Source organism: Diadema setosum, chromosome 5, assembly GCF_964275005.1.
Source record: "Diadema setosum chromosome 5, eeDiaSeto1, whole genome shotgun sequence".
NCBI lineage: Eukaryota > Metazoa > Echinodermata > Echinoidea > Diadematoida > Diadematidae > Diadema > Diadema setosum.
In genome coordinates, this window is record NC_092689.1 from 27129041 (window position 1) to 27156163 (window position 27123).

The window sequence follows — 27123 nt, forward strand, 5'->3', positions numbered from 1 at the left end:
CATTGATATGGGTGTGGTGCAAACAAACAAAAAAACAAAAAAACTTGAACTACAAGAATACAAATAAGTATTTTATACGTATTTCACTGACTTTTATATTTCTATCATCTACAATGTGTAGTTGCACACAAGATAGCGAGAAACAGCAATCAGTCAGTACAAGTCTAATCCTTCTATGGTTAGCATAGTCATGAACAGAATTCCACGCAATGCTGAAGTAGACCTGATCTAGAAAATAATATTACACATACACACACATGCACACACACAAAATGGGCAGCAGTTCTATAAAAATCAGATGTAATTGTAGAAATACATAGAACTTACACTTGTACACGTCTTTACAGAACAGTGATGATTAGTCTTACCACATATGTAAACTAAAAATATCTGCTGCCGTGCAACGTAAGTGGATCCCCCATGTCATTAAACTAAACAAAACGGCTTAAGGGTATACCCTGATAGATCTGCATATCTGTCTTTCGCTCTCTTTTTTTTCCTCAATTTCTCTCGGGGCTGCAGGCTGTCCACATCCTAAAAAGCTTTGTAGCTGTAACCTACAACAAGTTTCAGGAATATGGTCTCAGAGTGGGCCTTGCCACGCAAACTGTTTCGGATTGTCGTATTACTGAGTTACTCACCCTTACCAGCTTTCTGCTGACAGGTTGTATAATGATCTTACATTACCACTGTTTCCCCAAACTCCCCCTATTGACAAAGATGTTCGCTTGTGACAACGGTCAGTATTGGGGGTCACTTGTGATCCTTACCATACCACTGTTCCCCATTGTCCAGTTCGATGGCCAGGCCAAAATCGGCTAGTTTGACGGCAGCACCCTTCTGCTTGCTGGCTAGCAGCAGGTTTTCCGGCTGCAGAAAAGAACGACAAGAATAGAAAAACATCAATGTGTTTAGTTGAAGATTTTTTTGAGGAAAGGAAACAGGAGTGCATTTGAAGATCTTTTCTGTAGTACTGACTTCATTGGGGTAAATTACCGGTATCACTCCAGCTGATTCTGCATCTTTTAAGGGTGTATCTCACTGAGGAGACTTTGCCACCACTGGTCAGTCGCCGCAATTTATGCGACTCAAAAGACCAAGCACATGGCTTGCACTCTCGCCAAGAAGGCGACTCTACGGCGACTACAGAGACGTCTTCAATTAAGTGATAATGTATTTGCAAGAAGTAGAGGAGACGTCCCCACGACGTCTCCATGACATCTTCTCAGTTGCGGAGAAGTCTCCTCAATGTCACCGGTAGTTTGCTCATGGGTCCCCGCAAAGTCACGGTGACTAGTCAGAGACCCTCGTGAATGAAATTACTCTCCATGACTTGGCCGCGACTAGGAGACATCGTGGAAATGCCTCCGTGACCACTCCGTGACCAGGGCGACTCGAGTCACCACCAGGCTGCCAACTAGTCTCGAGCCCAATGAGATACCCACTTTAGTTTAAACAAACCAATGCATACATTGGTCGGATTATGGCGAAGTATCAAGACGGTCTGCTTTTTAAAGGTAACCATATCATGACATGCTGCACAGAAGCATTTGTAAACCCACTTTCATATAATACCTCACTAGTAATGGAGGTTCCTTTCTCCTCTTCAACCTTGATGTACTTTTCCTTGACATTTACAGTTTTTCTCTCATATTCCTTCAACTTCAATTTATTTGACAGACATTCTCGCTCTCGTTAATATTTCATAATTGGCTTCACCGTCCCATGCCCAACATGAAGGACCTCCTAAACTCTTCATCAACGCTCTGAACATGGTGATGATGAGGAAAAACATACTTTGCGATCATTTTCCGTAGTGGCTTCACACTCTAGATACCAATCAAAATGCAAAGTCATTTCCTGGTATCTGCACACACTCTCTTGAAAGAGCAAAGATAGAATCATACATGTATTTGTAACTGACACACATTAAAACTACATGAAGTCAATCCAGTTCTTGCCAGCTTTCCTGTGGGTTTGCCATATTTGCAACTTGAGAGAAACACTTCAATTGTCGAAACCAAATCTCTATAAACAGAAGAAAAAAAATATTTAGACAGAATTTTCTCCTATTTAGTATAGCTTGAGCATTCTTAGTGAGGATAAAACATGATGTTTGAGATAAAAGAAACTCTAAGTCCTTACCTCCAATAACACATCTATGAATAATAGCTGCAACTCTTTTTTTATATTCCAGTACAGAAGAAAAATAATCTTGAACTAATATTCAAATCCTCATTTTTGGCAAGTATCATGTTCTTGATGCGTTACCAAACTGTCATTTCTGCTTCCTACTTTGTAATACAACTTTTCTTTTTTAATTCATATCAATTACATAAAATGAAATAAAACAAACGCAGATTCTCTCTCTCTCTCTCTCTTTTATCACTGATTGGTTGAAAACCCTCTAATTCTTGTAAGAAATAGGATTTTCATTTCAATTGATATGATCTTGTATGACAAGACTATAAGACTGAGACATATCTGCAAGTCTTTATCAAATATTTTAAGTTCCTGTATTCATTTTCTCCAACAAAAATGCCTTTTCATGCTATCAATTTTGCACTCTCTCGAAAGTGTCCATTTTGATCTTATATGTGGAAACAGGGTACAATATTAGGTGGTGGAACACAGATACTGGTGCTCCACATCCATTAATGCACTCGACTGGACAGAAAATACACAATAAATCAGTAAAAGGGTAACATCGGAGGCTGTACTTTTTTGAGACTATGCCAAATATTCATGTGTAAACAAGGCGGTTCTGTTTTTCTGTCGGGCGCTAATTTGCAGTGCAGTGACGCACAATTTGATATGTTACCATAGCAACACATCAGAGGCAAACGGAGAGCGTTTAGCCTGAGAATGTTGGGTGGCACACATCCCTATTATTGGCCATTACTTGCTCTCCATTGAGAGAACTACATTTACAAACAACTATGAAAAAGGTTCTGATTGTCATTCATCCCATACCTCAGGTCTTGAGAATCAGGGTATAGAAATAACTCTCACCGTGATCGATACATGATAAAGCTAAAAATCATGTTGTCTCACTGTCACCATATATTGATTTTTTTGAATATATATATATATTTTTTTTTTTGGGGGGGGGGTGTGAACTTGTAAAATAATGTACAATGCACCTCATGCAGCAAGCTGCTGGACAGTACATTTCTATTTGAAATGGACAAACAAGCTGCTGGACAGTACATTTCTATATGAAATGGACAAATAATCAACAATCCACTACGAAAAAATATATTCACATATCTAAACATATTAGTAAGCCAGCCCACATCCCCGACCCAAAGATGGTGTCTTGTGCACGTAACCCCTGAGCACCATGTTTGTCTACAATGTCAGCATGTACTCACATACAGAGTAAATCTCTCAATATTTGCATCTGCAGTTCAAACAAACTGATCATGCATGCATGGAGATTAGATTGCTGAGTAGGGTGATAAAACAATATATGGTGGGTAAAGGAAATACTAAAATTTCCACACATATTATATGGGAGGTTATGAGTGACTCAGGGGTCAAAGGGTTAAACAGAGCTCTTGTTTGCTTCAAATCCTGCAATCATATGAGATCTCTGTGCTAGTTTCCCTATCTACTGTTTTGACACCACCAAACCTCATCCTCGCACAATTTGGTGGTCCAGGAATACTTCAGCCATGACTAATGTTACCCGTCATTAGCATTTCTGGGGATATCGGGTGGCGAAAGGCGATTCCCACCTAAATGGCACCCAGTATTACTGGTAAAAAAAGCTGACGACACTGCACACAAACATATCCCTTTTCCACCGGCGCAAAATGTCAGCTTGATAAACGAAAGAGACAATCTAATAACAGCAACAACGACAGATTAAAAAAAACCAGAATGCATGCATACTAGTGAGATGAGAGAAGAGAGAAATCTCACTGCTAACATTTCCTCCCTGATGTGCCGAATTATCTCCCAATTTTGGCCGTTATCGGCACAAGTCTCACCAGCGTAGCCGACGACGCACACGACTGGGGGAGCTATTTATATCCCCGCTGCCTCCTCTCGCTGCCCTTTCGCCCAAGTCGGTCTTTGCCGCTCGATTTCTGCCTAACAATTATCAACTCTCCCGTCTTCGACCCATTGGGTATTATCAATTTTCTGGCCCACTCGTATAAGCCACGCCACTGTGACCGTCCACACAAGACTCTAATGGGACTCCACTGTCCAAGAACTTGGGATGTCTTCCGTCACATTTTATCCTGCTGGACGGATGGGGGCATAGATCCCCTGCTCTCCTCCTCTCAAAATATGCAAATGCTGCCAATCTCAAGGTGGCGTTTTTCCCAGAATAACTGCACTGGAGGACTTTGCAGATCCACGATGATCCACACCGGTAAAGTCATAATGCGCATACCTGTGTCTACTGCTGTCAAAACAAGAATGCTGTCCAATTGTAAACAAGCACAGCATTTTGGTTTGTTTGTTTGTTTGTTTTTTCCTCTTTCCATCTTTGCAGTTAAAGGGAGAAATGGATCATCTGAGAGAAACGTTGAAGTCCATTATCATGTGTATTAGATTGGTTACCTGTGGTTACCTGTCAAACAGAGATTCATATTTAACACTCTGTTAATAAAATACAGAGCTATTCATGGTACCATACCTGCCAACATTTCAAGATGAAATATCTTACTCGTGGATTGCAAAAATCTTATTTTATATGCAAACTGAAGTTAAAAATCTTATTTTCCTACTTTACTTATATCCAAATATTTTTTAAAAATCTGATTTCTCTGACAGAAAATCTGATTTTGCTATTTTTAACGTTAAAAATCTTACTGAATCTGATAAAATCTTACTAGTTGGCAAGTATGTGGTACAGCACCAGTGTACATTCAGGAACTTGTGGAGTCAGTCATCCTTTCAAGCAATTTACTATCCGCAAAGTTCTTAAGATCATACATTGTTAAAATATCTTGAAGTGAAATAAAAAAAAAAAAACACAACAACTAGTGCCTACCCTTAGTGACAGGGTGGTCATGTATGCTGCTCCCAAATTGTGGAATAATCTCCCTCCATTTGTCAGGCAAGCAACTACAGTTAATGAGATCAAGACCATGTTAAAAAGTCATCTTCTCAAAAATGCTACTTGGTTTAAATTAGGTATGCTCAGACTTATTTTGTCATACAAGGTAGAGTACATTACTACAAAAGCTGCAAAATATAAATGTCCTTTCATTATTTTCATGATTATTATTCAAACACTCTTTGTGAAATTGACTATTACCAGTCCATCATGTATTGATTTTGCACAGGCAGGTGTTGCACAAGTTATGAGTTGTGTTGTGTGTCAGTATCAAAGTGCATGTAGCGTCCAGGTGGACGCTTTACACAATAAGATCCATCTTATTCGCTCGTATGAATCCTCATATGAACCTTTTGACTCACGCAAGTCTGAATGATTGGATTTGTGTTCACATGCAATCATGGTGCGTTGCAGATTTACTAGAAGACCACTTTTGTCCATATCCGGGCAATTACCCCCAGAGGGGGTACCCCCCCCCCCCCCCCCCCCCCTTGGCTAAATACTGGTTAGTGGTAAGGTTAGAGTAAGGACTAGGGTTAAGGTTAGGTTTAGGAGTTTGGGTTAGGGTTAGGATTAGGTTCAGGATTAGGATTAGGATTAGGGCCAGGGGCAGGGTCCGGGGTAATTGCCCATGGCGTAAATGCCCTAGACCCGACTCTGTAGGACCCCCAAACATCCAATGCCACCTGACAAAAGTAGGGATGTTTTGGGGTCCTACAGTGTCATCTTTTCTTTTTCTTTTTTTTTTTTCCTGGTCCAAGAGCACTCTCTGACAATTCTGGAGTTGTCAACACATGGACCGATCCCATAATTTAATGTGGGTTTGATGCTTTAACATACAGATCATAAATCTTCAACCAAGGTCTGATGACAACAAAGTCCTAAGTATGTGAACATGGCGAACGTACTCCTTCGCTGACATTTGGTCATCAATGATAAGGTTTAAAAAAAAAAAAATCACACTATGTACGTATCTGTCAGATTAGCACCTGTGCTGGGCAGTCAGGGACTATTTGCCATGCCACGTCAGGCATGGTATCCGAATGACCATGCTATTTACTCTGGACATCCCAGGCTGTGAGAGTAAATATGTAAGGGGAGTTGGATAGCCTGTCACAGCCTAGAAAAAAAGAAGCAATAGATGCCCAAGGGAATGCATGTAGCAAAGAGACAAACTTCCGCAGAATCAAACTAATAATGCAAAATCTCACATTCGGGGGTATAGAAATGGTGGGGTGGGGGCATTTTGAGTAGTACAGTGTGATGAAGTCTGGATACAGTCAGAGTATTAGGGGAAAAAAGGAGGAGGAAAAGAAATTGAGAGGAAGCTGTAGTTGCTTGCAACCATCTGAAAAAATATTGTGGCCATCAATCAAAGATGAAGAACAGTATTACAAAGCCTACAGACAAAGGTTCCTAAGAACTGCCCACTGACGGGATATTAGTAGCATCTTTGCGCAGACCGCTTTTAGGAGTCGAGGACAGAATCTACACATCCTCCCGAAAATTTGCTACCAGCTTGATGTCTCGATTCACCCGTTGGCAGCAGCTACCACACGATGAAGTCATCATTCAATTACCGCCTACAGCTGTACAGGGTACTCACAGTATACAACCACCTGTCCATGGAAGTCGCTCACACACAAAGGATTTTGAATACATGCACACACACACACACACACACACAATCATCGGGAGACATTCAATAACACCACACCTGATTACATCTATTCGCAAATTGATCACTCAATGACTGAGGTTTATTGCGGCACGTTCCGAGGACAACTGTTCACAGGAAATTTTCCTTGAGCCTAGTCGTTCATCACAGAAGTATCCACACCTCTCTCTGCGGGAACCCCCCCCCCCCCCCGAAAACCCAAACGCCCACTCACAGTCCTACCGGTGGAAGCTGGCAAAAAAGGCTCCTTACTGCGACACCCGAATCTGCCGAGGCCCTTTAAGCCCGGGTATTAACTGTCAACATTAATACGAGCCCCCATTTCTCCATTCTTTCGCAGTGAGAAGAAAATTGCATTTTTGCCCTTTTCCATCTTCACGTCCAGCGACTAGTAAACTACAAGCAAAGGAGAGGAGAGAGATGGCGGGGGGGGGGGGGGGGGAGATGGGGAAGGTGAGGCTTCCATTCAAAGGCTAATTTACACCAACCACTCAGCTCCCTGTTGTGCTTACATGTGGCATTAATATCACGGACACGCACGGATAAGTCACATCATAATCACCATGCTGAGCACACAGTGGCGGATGTGACACGCGATAAAAAACCAACGGGGGGGAAGAGATGGCGAGAAAACGCCATTATGCAGCAGATAGCCCAAAGATGAAGAAAATAGAAAGAGAAGAGAATGAAGAGGAAAAATAAAACAGGAATAAATATGTTTGATACACTGGAATAAAATAACAGTTGAGGACAGGACAGTAAGAATAGAGAGCAAGGCAGAACAAGAGCCTGGAGGAATGCTGAAACACACTGTAGATTATAAATCTCTTAGAAATATTGACTTATGACAAGAAAAAATTATATATACATTGTATAATGTTGGCTATATTATGATCTGCTATTGTTCTCCCTCAGTTAAAATCACTTGACAAATGGCAGGGTGTCCGAAAAATTTGTTGTGTTTTGTAAATAGACCGTTGGAATTGACGTCACATCATAAATTTCTTGAGTTCTATTTTTCTACTATGACAGATACATAGATAGATAGATAGATAGACAGAAAGACAGACAGACAAACAGATATATTAATATATATCAGGGCTGCAGGTGTGCGGTGCTGTGTGTACTTATATATGTATGTATATATATATATATATATATATATATATATATATATATATATATATATATATATATATACATATATATATATATATACATATATATATTAAATTATAGATAGATAGATAGACAAATAGATAGATAGACAGACAGACAGATAGAAAGACAGAGAGAGGGGAAATGAAATACCCAGGTATTAAGTAAAGTAAGGGCACTGCAGAGAAAAACAGGAAGCAAAAAAATAAATCTCCAATGAGAGGAGAAAAAAAGCAGAAAGAGCAGAAATGGGAAAACAAATTTTGTGTGTGTTCTTGTTATTCCTCTAGCTGATACCCTCTTCAACACAGAACACTCCTAAAAACTAGTACAAGCGACAGACTTCAAGCATCACTGCGTTGAGCACACGATAGTATGTTAGGAGAACAAGAGACTATTGAGAGGTTGTAGTGTTCTAGTTTTTTTTTACCGTAAGTTGCTTGCTTCGCGATGTCTTACGTCTTTCTCGCACTCTTGCCGATCATCCGCACCCTACCCCCACCCACTCGCCCATCCTGCCATCTCACCTACACACATAGCTGTGCCTTGAGATTGCCATTAAACAAGAGCATCACAGAGCCATCAAATTTGATGCCTTTTTTTTTTCCTTTTCTTTTTTTGCTGGAAGACAGCGAGACAAAGGCAACACTCAATTCATCAAAAAATTTTCAGAGCAAACAAAAGTCAACTTAGAGCCAGAGCCTGTCAATGGCATCATATTCTGCCTTGTCACTCCTTAACAAATTTGGGTTTGGCAGAAGAAAAGGGTGAAGACAGCGAGAGAGAGCGAGAAAGAGAAGCTCACCCTAAATGTTAATTTATGCATCATAGCAGCCGAGGCACACACGCACACACACCATAAGTGTGTGCAACCTCCATTAAATTCTCTTCTGATGAAAATTGCACATATGTGTATCTTCCTGGGCAAAAAAGGGCCACCGCGGCAAACGATGCTTGCGTCCTCCAAACAGCGCCACGCGAGGAGTAATTGCGCTCATTAGTTCGACAAATACTCTCACTCCTCAAATGAGTTGTTGTGCTTTTTGAGAGGGCTGAAAATGAAAAAACACTGCAGCAGAATTAATGCTAGGCATTAACCCCTTGATGACTAGACAAAGACGAGCCAAATAACATCTATTGGGAAGACATAATGACTTTTGAATCATGCATTGTGTACATGACTTCTGCAGAGGTAATTGTTATATGCGCCTTATTGGCCTCTGTTGAAAAGCAAACACTATTAGAGCTGTAAACTGTTTAGATATGCTGACAAATGACAATCTGATGTCTTTACTTGATTTTTCAATTGGGAATTTGTTAGTGAGAATTCTATCTCCAGAAAACATAAGTTAAATGATGGATATATCAAAACCTATGATTTCTGCCTCAAGTACATCAATTACATCACACTACAGAAAGGGGAATTTACCCTCAAACATATAGGTAGATTCAGCGAATGCACTAACACTACAATAACACATCAGTGGTGCTAGAGGACAGTTGCCCAGTCCCTTCAAAAGTTATGCACTTTCGATATTTGGTTGATTTGCACATTTTTTTTTTTAAAGGAAAAGTGCACTTCCCCTTGACTTGTTACTGACAAATGTTAAGGTTGATATCATTCCACTTATCTTCCAGAGGACGTTAGCCAACTGTTTTTTAATATAACTGCAATATGTAAATACATAAAATTCTCTATGTATTTTCTTACAATCATTACACAACTGTGACATAATAAACATGCGGCCCTCTTATCAGGTGATTATTGTGCATGGAATTAACCAAAGCATTGAAAATTTATATCTTTTGAATGGATCTGTTTGATTTTTGTAAACTTCACTGATATGCTCCACTATTTTTTTTTTCTGCATCTACTGCAAAGCATGTGTATATGTTTCAGGAAAATCCCCCTTTGAATGAATAACATTTTAAAGATGAAAACGGCAATATGTAGTACCTGTGATGTCTTTCATTTTGTATGGAGAAGAATCACGAGTCAGAATGAGCAAGACAAAAGCTTTGTATACTCCTTTTTTTTTTTCAAAATGTTATTTCACACAAAATTAAAAGTTGGAAAGTATGCTTCAGAACTGCTAACCTGTCACATTAACATTTATCCATGTGCTCTGTCACAGTAAAATTTCAAACAAATAAAATGACTGAGTTGCAGTCAAATCTAGTCATTCTCAAATGATGTCACTGGCACTGAAAGTGAGATCTTTAATTCATGGGTTTATCTGCTTTTCAATCTGAACCACACACAAAAGACTGGAAAGTTAAAATGATTGTGTTTGGGACACAGAATACAATCAAAATACAAATCAGTATGGGAGTATTTATGATTTAGTTTTGCATGTAATTTGAAGGGGTTTATTGATCATCCTTTCTTTGTTTTCAAATGAAGACGGCAATGCTTTTCAGAATTGAAAAATCCAAACGATTCAGCCAATTTTGGTACTGGTGAATATCTCGGTAATGACAAAGAATACAAAAGCACATTCTATCTAAAGTTGGAAAAGAAAAGCTGGCATTTACAATACAGACAAAGTTTATACAAGACACATATTACAGAGAAATATTGTTTTACTATACCAACTTATACATTTGGTTTCTCTGTTTTTCACTAAATGCTTTCTTTCAACGTTTTCTATTGCTACTTGTTCTTTCAGTTCTCAAGTTCGCGGATGACGTGATCTACACCTGATGTGAACGTATGATAGTACATTGTCTGCATCCACTCCATAGGACAGCCTGGTGCTGCTTATGTCATACAGCGTATCTCATGATTTTAGACTCGTAAGACAATTTCACAAGTCATTGGATTTGTGATCTAGAATTAGAGTGATAGACTGTAAAATAAGTACCATCCCTTGCAAGGAGAAAGGTTACTGATTACTGATTTTAGGATTCGCAATATCCATATCGTCGCTGGGGTGACAAGACCGCGCCTTTCAAATTTTGGTGAAAATCACTTTTTTTTTTTGGATTGAGTGACAGATAATCAGTTAAGTGATGTCCTGTTCAAATACTAGTTGTCTTACCCCGAGAATGAAGCTACCAGGGCATGTCAAAACAAAGGTGATCCCATTTATTACATGCTTTGGCTGCCATGCTTTTTCACTCTCCTGTACATATGACATTTTTGAGATATGAGGTTTTGTTGCCCAAACAGTAATATATGTTTGTCTTTATCTCTCTCCTTATCTCTCCCTTTTCCTCTATCTCTCACACAAATACATATACTCTCTCATTTCTTCTGTCTCTATCTCTCACACAAATATATATATTACATATATTAAATATTTACTCTCTTACTTTGTTTGGTTTTAAATTCTCTATGTCCACATATGTTTGTCTTTGCCTTTCTCCTCATCTCTCTTTCGCAGTCTTTCTCTCCCTCTCTCTCTTTCTTTCCCTCTATCTCACACACAATCATAAACACACACACATATATTATATTTATATCTATATATAGGTTTTATTTCAATTTTAGCATTGACTAATGTTTGCATCATTGTATCTATTTTCCTGTTTGTGTGTATCGACATCATGTGTATGATTACATGTACCGTAATTTACACTGTTTTCAGTGAAACAATGTTGAATGTACATTTGCTTGTTTGTTTTTAATGTACCGCAAGGACCCCTTTCAAAAACAGCCCTAACTATGGCTAACAGAGCAATCTTTTCCATGAGTGGAGAATGAACAGATGAAATAAATAAATAAAACATATACACACTCCTTTTCTTGTTTAGTTTTTAATTTTCTATGTCCCCATATTACGTCTGTCTTTGCCTTTCTCCTCATCTTTTTCTTTTCATCTCTCACTCTCTCTCATTCTCTCTGCCTTTCTCTTTCTTGGCTCTTATCTATGTACTCGAATTTTCCCCCTTCTCACATCTGTCTGCATGTGCTTTTCTTTCTAATTCAAAACATTTTTTTCTTCTTCTTCCTCTTTTGCTATATGGCTTTGTGTTCATATTTGCTCCTTTCATCTGTCTTTGCTTTTTTTTTTCTCCACTGCTAAACCCTTTCTCTATCTCCCCCTCTCTCCCCTTCTCATCTCTTTCTCTCTCTCTCTCTCTGCTTTCCTACCTGTCTCAATAGCGAGACCTAATTGATCATGATCAACAGGATCATCGTTTGGACTTCCTACCTAGCCTAGTTTGACTCCTATTCTTCCTCCAGCCTTTCTAATTCATTTGTCCTGCATGCACTCACATAGCGGAGGAGGAGGAGGGGAAAAAATCAATAGAATCATTTCCAGTGAAATGAGAAGCTAATCAAGCAAACAACCAATACGACCTTTTGATATGGAGTCAGACTAAAGATACCATCCTCTTTTTTTTTTCCGCCATGGAAATGTGGGTACATGGACACATGTCTGGGGGTTTAATCATTCACTTACGTACAATTAGTGCCGTAGAATGTCTATGCTTGAGAGCCAAGGAGGCAGGCAATGTGATGAATTATCTATTTTTCTTGAATGTTCTAAAGTGGGGCGGCTAGCTTTCTTCAACGTGGTGTTTGTCTACCCTATCATAGATATCTAAATGTCACAGTCAATCAGGTTTTGATTCTGAATGTAGACCAAAGCTTCGTCTTGTGTGAGGAAGAGTGAAAAGACAAGTATGATGTATGCATGCATTTAGCAAACATAGTGAAATTGCACTGATATTCAAACTACTAGGAATGCACCATCCCTTGCTAAATCACAAAGTTCATATTTCACTGTAGGCTTGAATCTACTGCATTGCATTAATGGCAAGCTCTGTACATGTTTGTTTGATACTACAAAAGAACAAACAAAACAAAACAATAAAAATATATTGTAATACTTCTTCATCAGTACAATCTTTCCATCTGATTTTAGCGATAGTGGAGCTTCCAAAGATCCACATCTCTTGCAACAACAGAGAAATTTGGGCAAATGAATAAGACAAACTGTTAGCATCCATTAAGCTAATTTAATCATATAATGGCAGGTCTATCTGCACGTCAATACTCGCACTGAATAATTTGGATGTGTCATAATGGATTGGTGAAGGGCATTTTGTATTTTTCACCGAAGGGGGGATTTAACCATTAATATTTGTGCAACTGACAGCATGTACTTATATTATTAAACTATTTCAAGGAAAAAACTGCCATTTTTGTTTTGAACTATGATTTGAATTATTATTCTATTGAAATTGGATGGACTTGAAAAAAAAAGAAGCTTAGCTTCATGTCTGTCTTACTTCCCTTAGCTATCTATCCATCTCTCTCTCTAGATATAAATAAATAAATAAATATATATATATATAAATATATATATATATGCACACACATACCTTACAAGCTTCTTTATGGCTGTCTCCCTCCCCCCCCCCCCAAAAAAAATCTCTATGAATATAATAGTATGTATGTATAGATGGACAGATTGATAGATAGATAGATAGACAGCATACACACACCTTATAAGAGCACAGTTCTATAGCTGTTCTCATATTGCGCCAGCCACAGAGGAGCTTGCAACAACTTGTGTATGACAGCAAGTTGAATATGAAGACATCACATCTCTATAGGTGTCAGTCTCCCAATTGGAAGCTTCTTCTGACTCTAGTATGACACTCCCGCTAACAGGAAATGGGAAGAACAACGAACGCAACAAACTCTTCTTGTATCCTCTTCAGCCGGCCCATCTGCAGTTACTGACAAGTGGCCGACAGCACTAGTATCCATGACGGGTCCAATTGGCCGCCCCTTCCCTCCTCACTCCCAACTGAAAGTGGCCATTACGCTGACTTTGGATAATCAATACAACATACCAGGTTGATTCCCCCCCCCCCTCCTATCCTTTCTCTCTCTCTCTCCCTATGCTCAACTTTTAGTGGCTGTATAGTTAATCCCACTTCTCTCTGTGCTCGTCATATCCATTTATTCGTTCAACTGTGTGCCATTCTCACAATTCATACTCTGCAAATTGGCTACGCCGACTGACTTCACTCCGCTTTATGTTACATCATACTTTGTTTACCCCCCCCCCCCCCCCCCCATGTATAACCTGCCTTCCTGCCTTTCAATTTGGTGGAAGCTTCAGTGATCTCATAAAAACCCAACTAATATATTTTTCCTGGTATACTTATTTCACTTTCTTTCTGCCTATCTTCCTCTCTTCCACATTTCCCTCTCACGTTCCGTCTATCCAACAATCACGAGATATGGATCTATTTATACTTACAGAGCTATTGAAACAAACCAAGTTTACATTTTTTTAATACAATTTCATTTGTCAAGAAGACTGCACTGAACTGTCGTCCAATCATGCGACACATTTAGAGTAACAGGTGAATTCTTTTCATGCATGTCTTCTGCTTTGAAGATCTGACATGTCGATGAATGGACAAGTTAATTAAGCTGTCATGTCTGTTTCATTTAATTTCTTCTCTTTGTTCTTTTTCACCCTGCCATGAAGTTACTCCTGACAGAGAATGCAGTCAAAAAAAAAAAAAAATACAGTGAATCTTAGTGTCTCAGTATCTCCTTTGATATTTTATTGGACAACATCCAACAGACTAAAAATTAGATTCTGGGTAATCAGTCATGGGTAATTTCAAAAGGTAATATTATTGCTTGGAATTACAAAATCATGAGTGATGGCTGTAACTCTCTTTGTGTGTGTGTGTGTGTGTGTGTGTGTGTGTGTGTGTGTGTGTGTTATAACAAGCACAAAAGTCTCTACAAAAGGAGACAAAACGTTATGTCCACAATATTTGATTTCTTTACAGGTATAGCATATGGAGAAGCAGCAGAAATTGGTATCTGTGATTGAATGAAATGGTAGTAGACTGTGTGCAGCAATAAGGGAGGAAAAAAAAAAAAACACTCAATCAAACCTCTGTTATATCCTGAGAAGATGTTTGTCAGACATGCCCATAGACAGGCTCAGGTGAGTTGGCACGAGGGCTGACACAAACATAGTTTTCTCTTGCTTCTTGAAAAACATTTGTCCGAAAAAAAAAAAAACTTGCTTTACTCAAAGCCGCAAATCTGAACTCATAACAGGCACACAAATTTCTTGCTGATTTCTGCACCACCCATTACTAAACTACAGTAGACATGAGTAAACATGCTCATTATCAGAGTTTCTCATCACAGCTGAGATCATTATAAGATTCTCCTGTGTCTTGCCAATGAATGCTCTCGTCCATCTGTCAAATTTGTACAACTTAGATGTCATTCCTTCTGTCACCACACAGAAATCAAAACCCACCAAATTCTACTCAGTCAGGTAGGATGCAGAACAGCAAGAGCTTCACTGGGCTTTGTGCTGTGTCGGCAGACTTCTGCTTCTTATCTGATGAGTTTGTCTTGCTAAACTGGGTTCCCACTGTAATGTGATCTGCTATGCACAGCACGATTGGCCATTAGTAGCTGATCATGGAATATTTGTTTGTGACTCATTGTATGCGCCACAATTCAAATCGTGGTCAAATCGTGGTCTTAAATGTAGAGTAATCGTGGCAATCTTTATGACATCTTATCAGATCTTAAGGTCAGTTACGGAAATCACGTTGATCGCAAGAATGTTTTGGATGCTGAAAAAATGTTCTATGATCACAGCGATTGCCACGAATGACCTCAAGATATGATAGGATCACCACAATTCCTGTAAAAGTGGACATTTTCATGTGACTAATTGTTCACTCTCAGCCAGGCAAGAAGAATTTTGCGTGTTTAATTCTGCGTAATCAAGACATCAACTACTGCAACATACGATAAGCAGAAATATTCACGTTTTTGTTTTCGTGTTAGTTTTCTGGTTGCGCGAAATGGGCGAAATTTCAATATCACGAAAATTTCCACTTTAACAGTACTCCACGATTTAGCCAATGATTTCAATCGTGAAGCAAATTGTGATAGACAACAATTCAACAATCAGCTACTAATGGCCGATCATGGCGTGTGCATCAGATTGCACGACAGTGGGAACCCAGCATTAGGATGTCTGGCGATGGTAAACTGGCCTTACCTTCAGGTCTCTGTGGACTATAAGATTTCTGTGACAGTGTTCGACGCTCTCCAGAATCTGTTGGATACAGTGACTGGCATCGGCCTCGCTGTAATACTCTCGGGCTACGATGTCCTCAAACAGCTCTCCACCCGTAACTCTGGAAGCATTAAAAAATAAATAAATAAATAAATAAACCAGTGGACATTCACTTTGTGAATGAATAACACTTGGGCTGTACTCTTCTGACTTCAAAATTTTGCCAAGCACCTGTATCTTCCCATTAAAGGTAGTGTTTATCATTGGGAGCAGTGATTCATAAAATGTTTGAGTTATCACATTTGATGCATATGTGTAGTTCAGTTGTATCACAAAACATCTTACCATATAAAAATTTCAAAATAATGCTAAAATTTAAGGAGATATTGCTATTGTTCTCAATAAACCATAACTGTGGACGGTATATTCTAGAAACAATAAGTTTACATTTTGTATATTAATACTTAATATTGATTATACTGATTAGAATTTTTTACATTGGTTGTTTACCTAACTTTGTTTCTACCTAACTCACATTTCAGAACTATTTTAAAACAAAAGCTTGGTATTTGTTCTATCTGCAAATGGTGAATAATGCCTTTATGCAGATTTGACATCCATGTGAGTGACTGACAATAGGAACTATGGATATGCACATAACAGTAACTTCTATTTTCAATACACATATGAGATTAAGACCAAACAGCTGACATGGCAACGGAGATACATAATCATACATACCCACAACTGAAGTCAATGGGATATTTTAGTGAATTTGATGTGTGAATTCATTATAAAAGTCTATGTTTTGGTATTCACGTTAAATTTTTCACTTTATCTGAATAATTTGCGATGTGGCAAATATACATTTAAGCCCTTCAATATCCAGCATCATTTAAAATACATTACACAATTCTAGAGTCTTCTGTAGCTAACTCTAGTCATGACAAATACTGCATAGGAGCCAAGATCTTTTATCAACATGCCATGCCAGATCTACAAGCATATGAAGGGTCAGATAAGACGAGACTTTGACAGCCCTTGAAAAAAAAGTCAACAAGTACATACGTGTGATAATAAAGCATGTCATAATTCCACACTAGGCAACAGCAAACACTTTGTGTGGCATTTACCCGTTTCAAATGACTCGCTATAAACAGACGAGGGGGGCTATTTTCGGTCACCACACCCACCCACGGACAGATAACGCTATCTATCCGATGCAAAGAGGATAGCGGCAATAAGCTTGGCACGATTCTCAAGCGAGAACTTCATATGTATGACAGATATAATCCGACATGCATTGATCATTCTGAGGGGAGTTGGATGTCTGACATTAAAAGCCCTGTACCAGGGGCTGAAAACGGATGACATAAGCACCTCACAACTATGCAATACAAGTTGCTCTTCCTCAATACACTCCATCAACTGAGAAATTAACAACACGAGATGACAACTTTGGAGAGCCAATTTCAAGTTTACAATGTTTGTCCTTTTTCCTTGGTGAAATCATCACTCACTGATTTGCATGCAATTTTTGCCCAAATTCTGCCCGGCTAAGTCCGAGCACGCATGAAATTTGAAACGATATGAAGACACAAAACTGATTTCAACGTTCAATCAGGATCATATTTTTGGTCGGGGTATTTGTGTCAAAAGAATGCAGCATTCATTGTTGAAAAGAGTCAAAGGAAGTTAGCAATAAATCACAAGTTATTCTTTTCTTTCATCAGTTGCAATATCTCTGGAATCTCACAACAGAGATTCATATCTCTCATTTGCATTTACGCTGCATATCACCAAGAAAATTTCTTCACAAATTTACAACGTATGAAGTAAAGAAGACCCAGATTTAATAAAGATGAGGGAATATGGGTACACGAGTAAGACATCGCTTTAAATAGTACCTCCTCTCTTACCCCTTCTGAGTAATTTGCACACTCATTCATGTAAGCACATATGCAAAGACTTTTTTTTTGTTTTACTTTTTACAGGGAACTTGCTAATTGTACAAGATCTGTTTTTTGTGCATGTTCCCTCCATATTTCCCCATATTCCTTACCAGAGAGGGCTATTTCAACTCAGAGTGAATTGATGATGATGAACTTTGTAAATCATGTGTATATACAACTGTATGTGTTTGTGCAGCTGTACATGTGCTATACTTTTGTAATATTACTGTATTTGTATCGGTGCTTCATGACATTTCAACTTTTCACCTGTTTGTACAAATCGATTATGCTACAATGGAATTATTTTGTATTACATGGATATGGAAACAAATAAATGAAATGAAATGAAACATGCATTACAACAGGTACTTTTGGGGAGAGTTTTTCTCTTCTGCGACAATGAGTGAGGATGACATGGGTCCAAACTGATATGGCAGATCATCGCCAGATGACACCTTGAGCAACAGACACCAGCATTTGCAAATGTCAGACAACCAGACATGGCTATTTTCTGGGGGGTTTTTTTTCTTGCTCTTGTTGACATCTCTAGTTTACGCAGACCGTATATCCATTCAGGAAAACAAGAAACCATTTTTAGAGTCGATGCCAGCATGGGCCGGTGTGTGACGCGACTGTCGTTAGAGCATCCACCAGGCAATTATGGGGTTTTAGAATTAATGTCCTCCCTGTTTTTCCCTGACGTCAGAGGAGAGTTGGGGTGCACAGACTGGCTGAAGATATCATAAGCAGACATCTTGTGGGACTCGCCTGATTTACGTATATAATTATCATGCTAGACGCACATGTCTATTACGAGGGTTACTCATCCCACTCTGGGCATCATTATCTGACACGATGAAAAATATCAGAAAAATAAAACGGCATGTTCAAACGACACCTTGGTTACGTCTGAACCACTGATGGGATTTATTTGGTGTTTCCACAACAACCAACTTGAGATATGAGTAAGAAAGAAAATTCACTATAAAATATCACTAGCCAGTCTGAATATTATCATGACCGAAAAATTACTTCTTTTTCTTTCTCTGCGGCGTGACAGAGGACACAATATGAACTTCACAAAAATAAAGCTTCAAATATCAATACTACTTTGTTTATAAAGACCAAATTTGGTTAATATTTCACTTTCTGAGATATATACTTCACATAGATACATACATGAATGTTGACACCCTCAAATAATTTGCCTTTTTTGTTTCAAGTTACAATCTCCACCTGTGCAAATGCAACATCATCATAATAAATCAACGCAAAGAAACGTTCACATGACACATCCTCATTCTCATTTTCTAACAACTCGGCAACTTGTGTTCACGAATCCCTTAACTGCTTGTCAAGTGAGGGTAGCATGGAAGTAGGATGCAAAGTTATCGCCATGGCGACAATGCCACCGCCTAGCTGAACCATGTTTGGCTGATGAGAAACGGGTGCGTTTTACTTACAGATCAAAGACCAGATAGTGGAATCCTTCCTCGGCAATACTGTCATGGAGACGAACTGGAGAGGGGGAAGAACAAAGAAGTACAGAGAGATTTACTGTTTCTGAAATATATCATTGGATTTGTACAAGCAAAGTTTGTAGACACACCAATCTTTGTGATTACCTCCAGTTAGGATATATTATGTAACTTTTTGTGCTTCATTTGCTTAAGTTGGCAAAGTTTACTGGTTAGATGCAAAGCATGTTCTGTTACATTATTGATGAGTTACCATTTTTATGACACTCACATGGACTCATCATCCAACACACTGATCTGCCCACACATACAACCACACTAGCACAACACACACACAGAATATGCAGACGAAAAAGTATGCTCTTTCACACATGTTTAAACAAAAATACACATAAACACGAATAAATTTTGATTCATGGCACATGAATCCACAAATACTGTATACGCCAAATATTTCACGAGGTTTTTATTTTCGCGAATTTCGTAAGTCGGGTGCTATTCGTGAAATTAAAAGACACGCGAAAATATTGACTCTGATCCCCGATGTGAATGTTATGTACGCATGTACAATTCTCTGCTCAGTACAGGACCCCATGATCGCGAATTTAACCACTCACGAAATCGTCGGAATTCCTGATTCGCGAAAACTTCGACTCGCGAAATATATGGCGCATACAGTACAAGCTAAGTGCAAGCCACATGCTATATTATCACCAGACAATAATGTTATCTCCCTCCCCCACTACCACCACCACCACCACTAAGTCCAGTTGGAGAGTGCTCCTTTAATCTGTTGGATGTGGGTGGAAGAATGATTTGTCCTCCAGGACACAGAACCTCAAATTCCCCTTTTTTTCTTTTTTCTTTTTTTTTTTGCCAAAAAACATCCACAATAAGCAAATCTTATCCGTCTCCTTTTCTTTCCTCAAGTTGTTTCTCTCTTTCTCTCTAATCATAGACATGAGAAAAATGAGCAGTGTTAAATTCTTTCATGGCTACCATTCTCTGCATATGCTAAAAAAAAAAATAAAAAACATAATGATGCATTGTAAGAAATATCATTGTATGTTAAATATTTTCATTCTGGTCTATAAATCATACCAAAATGCACACACACACACACACACACACACACACACACTCAGCACAATATGAAATTGCTCAAAGGCATACTTTTCATTAAAAAAACAAAACATGTTTTCTACATTTTGATGAAGAAAAAAATACATGCTAAATGCTGTAAAAACATACTGGTTTGCAGTGTTCACTGCTCTATCATCCATGTAACAGGAACCTGTTACTAGCATCCACTTTACATGCATGCAAAGTTGGAACTCATAGCTTTCTTCCTCTTCTCTACGAAAAAAAAAAAAAATCCATGAATAGCGAATAATGCTGCTTATCAATACTCCTCATCCTTACTGTAATTCAATCGTTAAACCCCGTCAAGGTCATCACGAAAAGTGCATTTCGTACCACATTCTTTAATTCCCTCGTCTCTTTTCATACATTCTTGTCTGGATGCCCTTCCACCACTTGCACCTTCATCCTCCCTTTTCTCAAGAAGGGAAGGCCATGTCTAAACAGCTTTGATCGGTAACGAGTTTAAGAGGATGCACGCACCTTTCCATTAATCACTTTACGCCGACTCTCATGCCGAGTGCAGACAGCACAATAACGTCATCTCTCCCCTTCTTCTTGTTCATCTTCATATCAATTTTTCCTTCTCTCCTCTACTCTCTGAATATATTCTCTGGCTGTGCAATAAGTCTTCATTATATTTCCATCCACACTGACTACAACATTACATACATTGTAACTGTTGTCCCGGTGCTTTCCATACCCTAAAGGAACCCATGAGAAATGCATATCTTTGCTGTCCCCTAAATCACTTCATGAAATGCCAAATTCACAAAGGAAACAAACAAGAAGACTCATTTGACAGATATTAAATCATATCTGTATTAAGCTGTTGAACAATTCTGAGAGCAACATGCTTACATTCGAACAATATGCATTCCAAAACGCGCATGTGCCACATATTTGAAAATGACTCTTACAATATTAATGATATATAAAGCATTTCGAAAGTTCAAGTATTTCATTCACTTCAGATAGGTTTATGGCAAACTAGAGGAAACTTGTAGAAATTAAAGTGTCAATATATGTGACATCTTCATAACCATAGAATGTTATTCAAGATAGCTGACAAGAGGGTAATTACTCCACGTTCTAAGTGAGTACCACACAAAGTAAAGAGAGAGAGAATTTTAATGAGGTGTTTTTGAATGAAGCAGAGGGGAAAACACCTGGCATGTAGAAAAAATAACAAATAAAATGCCATCAATAAACTGACATAGTACAATGGCACTAATGATGTTGATAAAAAAAAAATTCTAGATCCTGAAGTATCAGATGTAGAAATCTATAATTGCCCACAGAGCATAAATGTTCACTCAGCACAATATTGATTAAAAATGGAAAACATCATCGCAAGAAACACTGAAAGTATTTCATGAAAAAAAAAAACAGTAACAAAGGATATCTCAAGACAGTGACGGTGCAGTAAAGCCTGGCAGAAAACACAACACACACATATAAATGTGTGTGTGCACAAACACACACAAACACACACACACATTATCACTGACTCTAATATACATTGTAGCAAGCTCTGAAGTGTAGATGCCGCTCAGTGTATGCACTGACAGTTAACTTCATCTTGTACATCAACATCTTCCTCAACGGAAAAGAAATCACTGGCAGGAAAAGATAACATTTATATTTCCTGTCCTGAGTGACAGCTGGCAAACATTATTGTAAAGCTACCTGTCATTTCTGATTTCATGGCCGAGTGAGCATCGACCAGTATTACAATATTGCACATACGCAGCTTTGTTCTTTTCTTCTGTTATCCTTTTTTTTTTTTTTTTTTTTTTAGGGGGATAGGAGGGAGGTGGGAAAGAGGGAGGGGCAGTTGGAATAAGCTAAGTTCTACTCATGCTGGTGTATCATGAAAAATAATAATCTTCACATATTATGCACCTGTGTATTCAACACATACATGTAGATCCGCAAACACGCATTAACCCATTGAAGACGAGTCCAAAGAATACTCTGGCAGGTGTCTATGGGAAATGTGTGTTACAGCAAAATCAGTCCGACCTCAACAGGTTAAAAGAGACCCCACAAATACTCCAGAAGTCAATCGACAAAAGAATTGACCATGGTATATTCATGAATTTGAAATGAATGCCCCTTCCAGAGTGGGATGATGTATTACATTCTCTGACCTTTTCTTTTTATTTTATGCTTCACGTCCAAAATAGCTTGAAGAAATATTTTCACTGTCAGTTCGTTCTGGAACTATAAATTTCACGTGTCTGTGTCCCGCGATGGTTGTAACTAAAATGACCCCGCCATCTTTAATGGCAGGGTGCCTCTTTTAATGTACATGATCGAGCCTACTCAAGACCAAATCCCTCTGGAACGCGGCAAAATCGAGGCTTTTGCTGGTACTACCGCAGAGAAAGTGAAATGGAGGCGGAAGTCATGGTAATGCACATAACATGTTAATTTCTGCAACAAACATGTATACAGTCCCGAGTAAGAGATGCTTTATCCATACACACACACACACACACACACAGAATGCACAAGCAATGCACACATTCACATAGGCACAGAAATATACAATCTATGCCTCACCAATGCAGAGTCAAGTGTACAGATGCACGCAGTGGGAATGAGGAGAGAGAAAGAGAGCATACAGCTTGCCTGAGCAACTGTTATGTGTGTGTATGTGTGTGTGTGTGTGTGTGTTTGACACACTCCATGCTCTGTCTATTACAAGACAAGATGCACACAGCTTTACCACCTGAAAGATGTGCAACATTCCGCGCAACAGGTATGTATAACAGCAACGACATCAAGAAAGATTGGATGAAATCATCACCCAGCAGACGACGGTTGCATAAAGCAATGCACCTACCTCCTCTCCAACAGTTTGAATTTCAGCTGGTCAGTCTCCTTTTTCACCATTTCATCATTTTGCCCTGATATAACCTGATCACAAGCTGCAAGACAGATATAATATCCCCTGCCTCGGACTGACCTGATTTGATTAAAAATCTATAAGACTTTTTGAAATTCAGAGGCTGTAATACTACTTGAAGTGAGACCAAATCTAAATTTCTAATCAAACATAGCTCAAGAAAATCACCATTGAATCTTCACTACCATCATTGTTGTTAGGAATAACTTGAGACGGTAATGACTCAAGACAGCATTTCAGAACTAGGAATAAAGCAAACAATCTTTGAAGATTATATCACACATGATCTTCATTCAGAATTACCCCATTCCCCTTTTTTGTTTCATTTTATTGGTTCTGGGCCAATTACCCCCTGGACAATCACTTCAGATTCTTCCCCTGACCTTCATCCTAATCCTAACCCAAACCCAAATTCTAACCCTAACCCTAGCCTTTACTCTATCACTAACTGGTATGGGGGGGGGGGGGGGTAATTGTCCCGATACAGTTTTATCAGACATATGAAGCACTAGAACATTCCTGCCAGGATTTTGCCAAACATTCTGGTTGACCGTACATCAACAGTGAAGGCAGGCAGCAGATCTGAAGATATTATGACAGAATAAAATTACCTTTTTTTTTTCCTTTTTTTTAACCCACAATCTTAAAGCCAGACAGGCTAGCCTGACAAGAATGTAAAGGTATTGCCTAGCGGATCGCTAGAAGAAAAGGGAAAAAATTGCCAAGTGTGGAAGAGGAAGACGGGTAGCTAAGAGACACAAAGAGGCGAGAGGGAAGGGTGATGGAGAAGCGACGTCATGGAAACCGTGTTGTAGTGTGAAGGAGGCGAGAGTGGAATGTGGTGGGAGTGGAACTATTGTTCTGGAGTATCACACGAGTACCATAATGTAACAAGTGCAAAATAAAGAAGCTTTTATCTGACATTAATCCGATTCACAGAGACAGAAAAAAAAAATAAGGGAAGGAAATTATTGATTGGGAAAAGAAGATTACTTCACTCACTTGATTCTCTGTTAAACTCTTTGTTAGTTGATTGATTTCTGAAAGGAACTGCTTGTGCCAATACGTCAAACATTACTTGCATGTGTTACTGCTCTTCGTGCGTAATGAAGTACTTCAAGAAGTATCTCATTCATGCACTGTGTAAAACCATCTGGCAGAAACAGGATACTTTCCTGAAGTGTCTGCATCACTCGTAAATTCCAACATTAAACTATAGATGGACTATGCGACAAAAATAAATAATTCAGAATGCTAAGTTTGTCTGATAGATCATCTCTCATCTATAGCCAACGAATGAAATCATTTATTAGACCAATCTATCATCATCTCATTAGCATGATGCCTTATCCCTTTCACACTAGAGATGTCTCTCCCATTAAAGTGTATGCTTGCCATATTTCTTGAGCAATATATATATGGTTATTACATGTCTTTGAATATAAGACAAACCCTTGGGTGACTGCGAGAAGATACTGCTTCAAATTCAGACAGAAATAGCGATTACATGTCAATATAGGAGAGTGCCAGCATAAATATGTTTTTCACATTTGCTTCACTCAGGATAACCAATGTTAGTGAGAACATGTTAGGAAGAGTGTGTAACATCGCGTGGGGTATAATTACACGGGATGAGGATACAGAAAGGGAAGGGTTGCCGCGGCGACAGAAGATGACAGAGAAAATGAGAAAATGATGAAGCACCAAGACGATGCTACAAGGCACAGCATGAAGGGGGAGGGAGGAAAGAAGAACAACAACTCCTTGAAAATGTCAAATGACATATGCTGTCCAATATGGGACAACTATGGGGCAAATGCCACTGTTAAACAAACAAACAAAAAAGCGGCCCAGGAAGAAAGAAAGAAAAAGCAAAAAAAAGGCGCTATGGAAGAGAAAGAGATAGGGACTCTATGCAATATGAAAGCTGCTGGGGAGGGAGCACTGATATGGCATGGAAAAATCTCGATAGGTTAATAGGAAGAAGGGCGACTTTGCATTACCCATTTAACTGGGAATGGAAGCATCGCACGCGGTCCCCGTCTTCCCACTATCATGCATAATTCACATGATACAGCACGTCATAAAATATGCATTTTTGAAGGCACCATGAGCTTGTATACAGATGTCGCCCCACTAGTGTGCCGCTTCAGTCTCTGTGCACCCCTACAACACGGTGCACTATTCAAACACTCATACTCGTACACACGCAGACTTACAACTACTGTTTTTCTTGACTGTGCAGGAATTAGCCAAAACTAACAACTAGACATCCACTATTTTTTTTTTTTTGAATGGGGGAGAACATATACTCTTGAACAAATCAACATATTCAGAAATACCCAATGCATTTTTACTCAACTCAGCTTTCCACACTCATCTAAAACTTGCTATGATAGATCACAGTATTTACCTATCACATCAACGTGTAAATATGTGCAGGACTTTCACAAAACCTAAAGGAAATCTGTCCACATCTGCAGTAGATAGCCTTTTTTTATTTCAATGTACTTTTACATGTAACCATTAAACATCCCAACCAGACAAACTTGGTACATTATCATAGATAGTGGGATTGATTTCAAAATCAAAGAAATACTATCTAAATGTCATCAGCATTCAAGGGGAAAGAAGCTGACAAAGCTGCATGAAGTATGCAGCACTCACACACATATTATCATACCCGAGGATAGTTTCTTGAATGTTGTTGTAAAACAATTCAGGCTTGGATTATTTTTTTTTTTCTTTCTTTCTTTCTTTCTTACTGGGTCAACAGTTCCTCTTGGGTGTTAGATTTAAAGATATTAATCATCACAGATTACCAAAAAGAGGGCAAAAGATCTGAAATAAAGAAGAAGAAGAAGCTGGAACTATTTGAAATGTCATCATTACAGTAGGGACATGCAATGGGTCATCCTCTGGCATTTTATACAAGTAACAGGTGGTGGGGACGAAGAGATTTACATCAAAGCTTTACAACTTCTGCTTCCTTCTCCTGCACACTGCTTTATTCTAGATCATTTGAATAAGTCAGTGAAGTCAAAAATACCTGGCTTTGTTGTGCTACACCCGAATTCTACACTTTGGCCACAGGCCTACAGAGCCCCAAATAGTAACCAAACATGTCTCTATGAAATGCAATGATGATGGGGTAGGGGGTGATTTGTTTTGTTGGTTTTTATCCCTTGACGTTCAGTTTTAGATAACCTATAACACAGATGAGAACATGCTGAGTTGTTTTGTTTTCGTATAGTTTTAAGAAATGGATCTTTGCTTCTTAATTGGTATGCATGTTTCTATGACGGTTTGTGCATGCATGCATGCCTGTTTCCTGTTTGTCATGCTTCCCCCACCACCTTCAGGCACGCTGATAACTCAATTCCCGGTTTTGACAGCTTTTCGTCTGGGTCTGGGCCCGTTGCTGAAATGGATGCACCTGCTGCATCTCTGCACACAAGTCCCGTCCCCCCCCCCCCCCACCTCCCGTCTCCTCCTCCCATCCACACTCAACTCCCTCCTCCTCCTCCTCCTCTTCCTTCTCAGCATCTGAGGTCAGTCAGCTCCGGCAGATGAGTGGTTCACTACCACAGCCTGGTCTGCCCTAAAATATAGAGTCAACGACCATGGGAAGGTCCTTCCACAGCAAGCTGGGCCCACTTGATGGAAGGTGTCGTGCACAACAGCCTTTCTTCTGTT

The 27123-nt window shown here is 39.0% G+C and overlaps 1 protein-coding gene across 4 annotated transcripts in view; it reads right to left on the reverse strand.

Annotated features, from left to right (window-relative positions):
• Positions 1-27123, reverse strand: part of LOC140228662 (calcium/calmodulin-dependent protein kinase type II subunit alpha-like) — a 199151-nt gene that overhangs the window by 84000 nt on the left and 88028 nt on the right. For all 4 annotated transcript variants that reach the window (XM_072308921.1, XM_072308920.1, XM_072308919.1 and 1 more), the window contains exons 4-6: positions 19359-19413; positions 15926-16064; positions 771-870 (exon numbers count right to left, since the gene is read on the reverse strand). In XM_072308921.1, coding sequence (XP_072165022.1) covers positions 771-870; positions 15926-16064; positions 19359-19413 — 294 coding nt within the window. The remainder of the gene's footprint in view (positions 1-770; positions 871-15925; positions 16065-19358; positions 19414-27123) is intronic.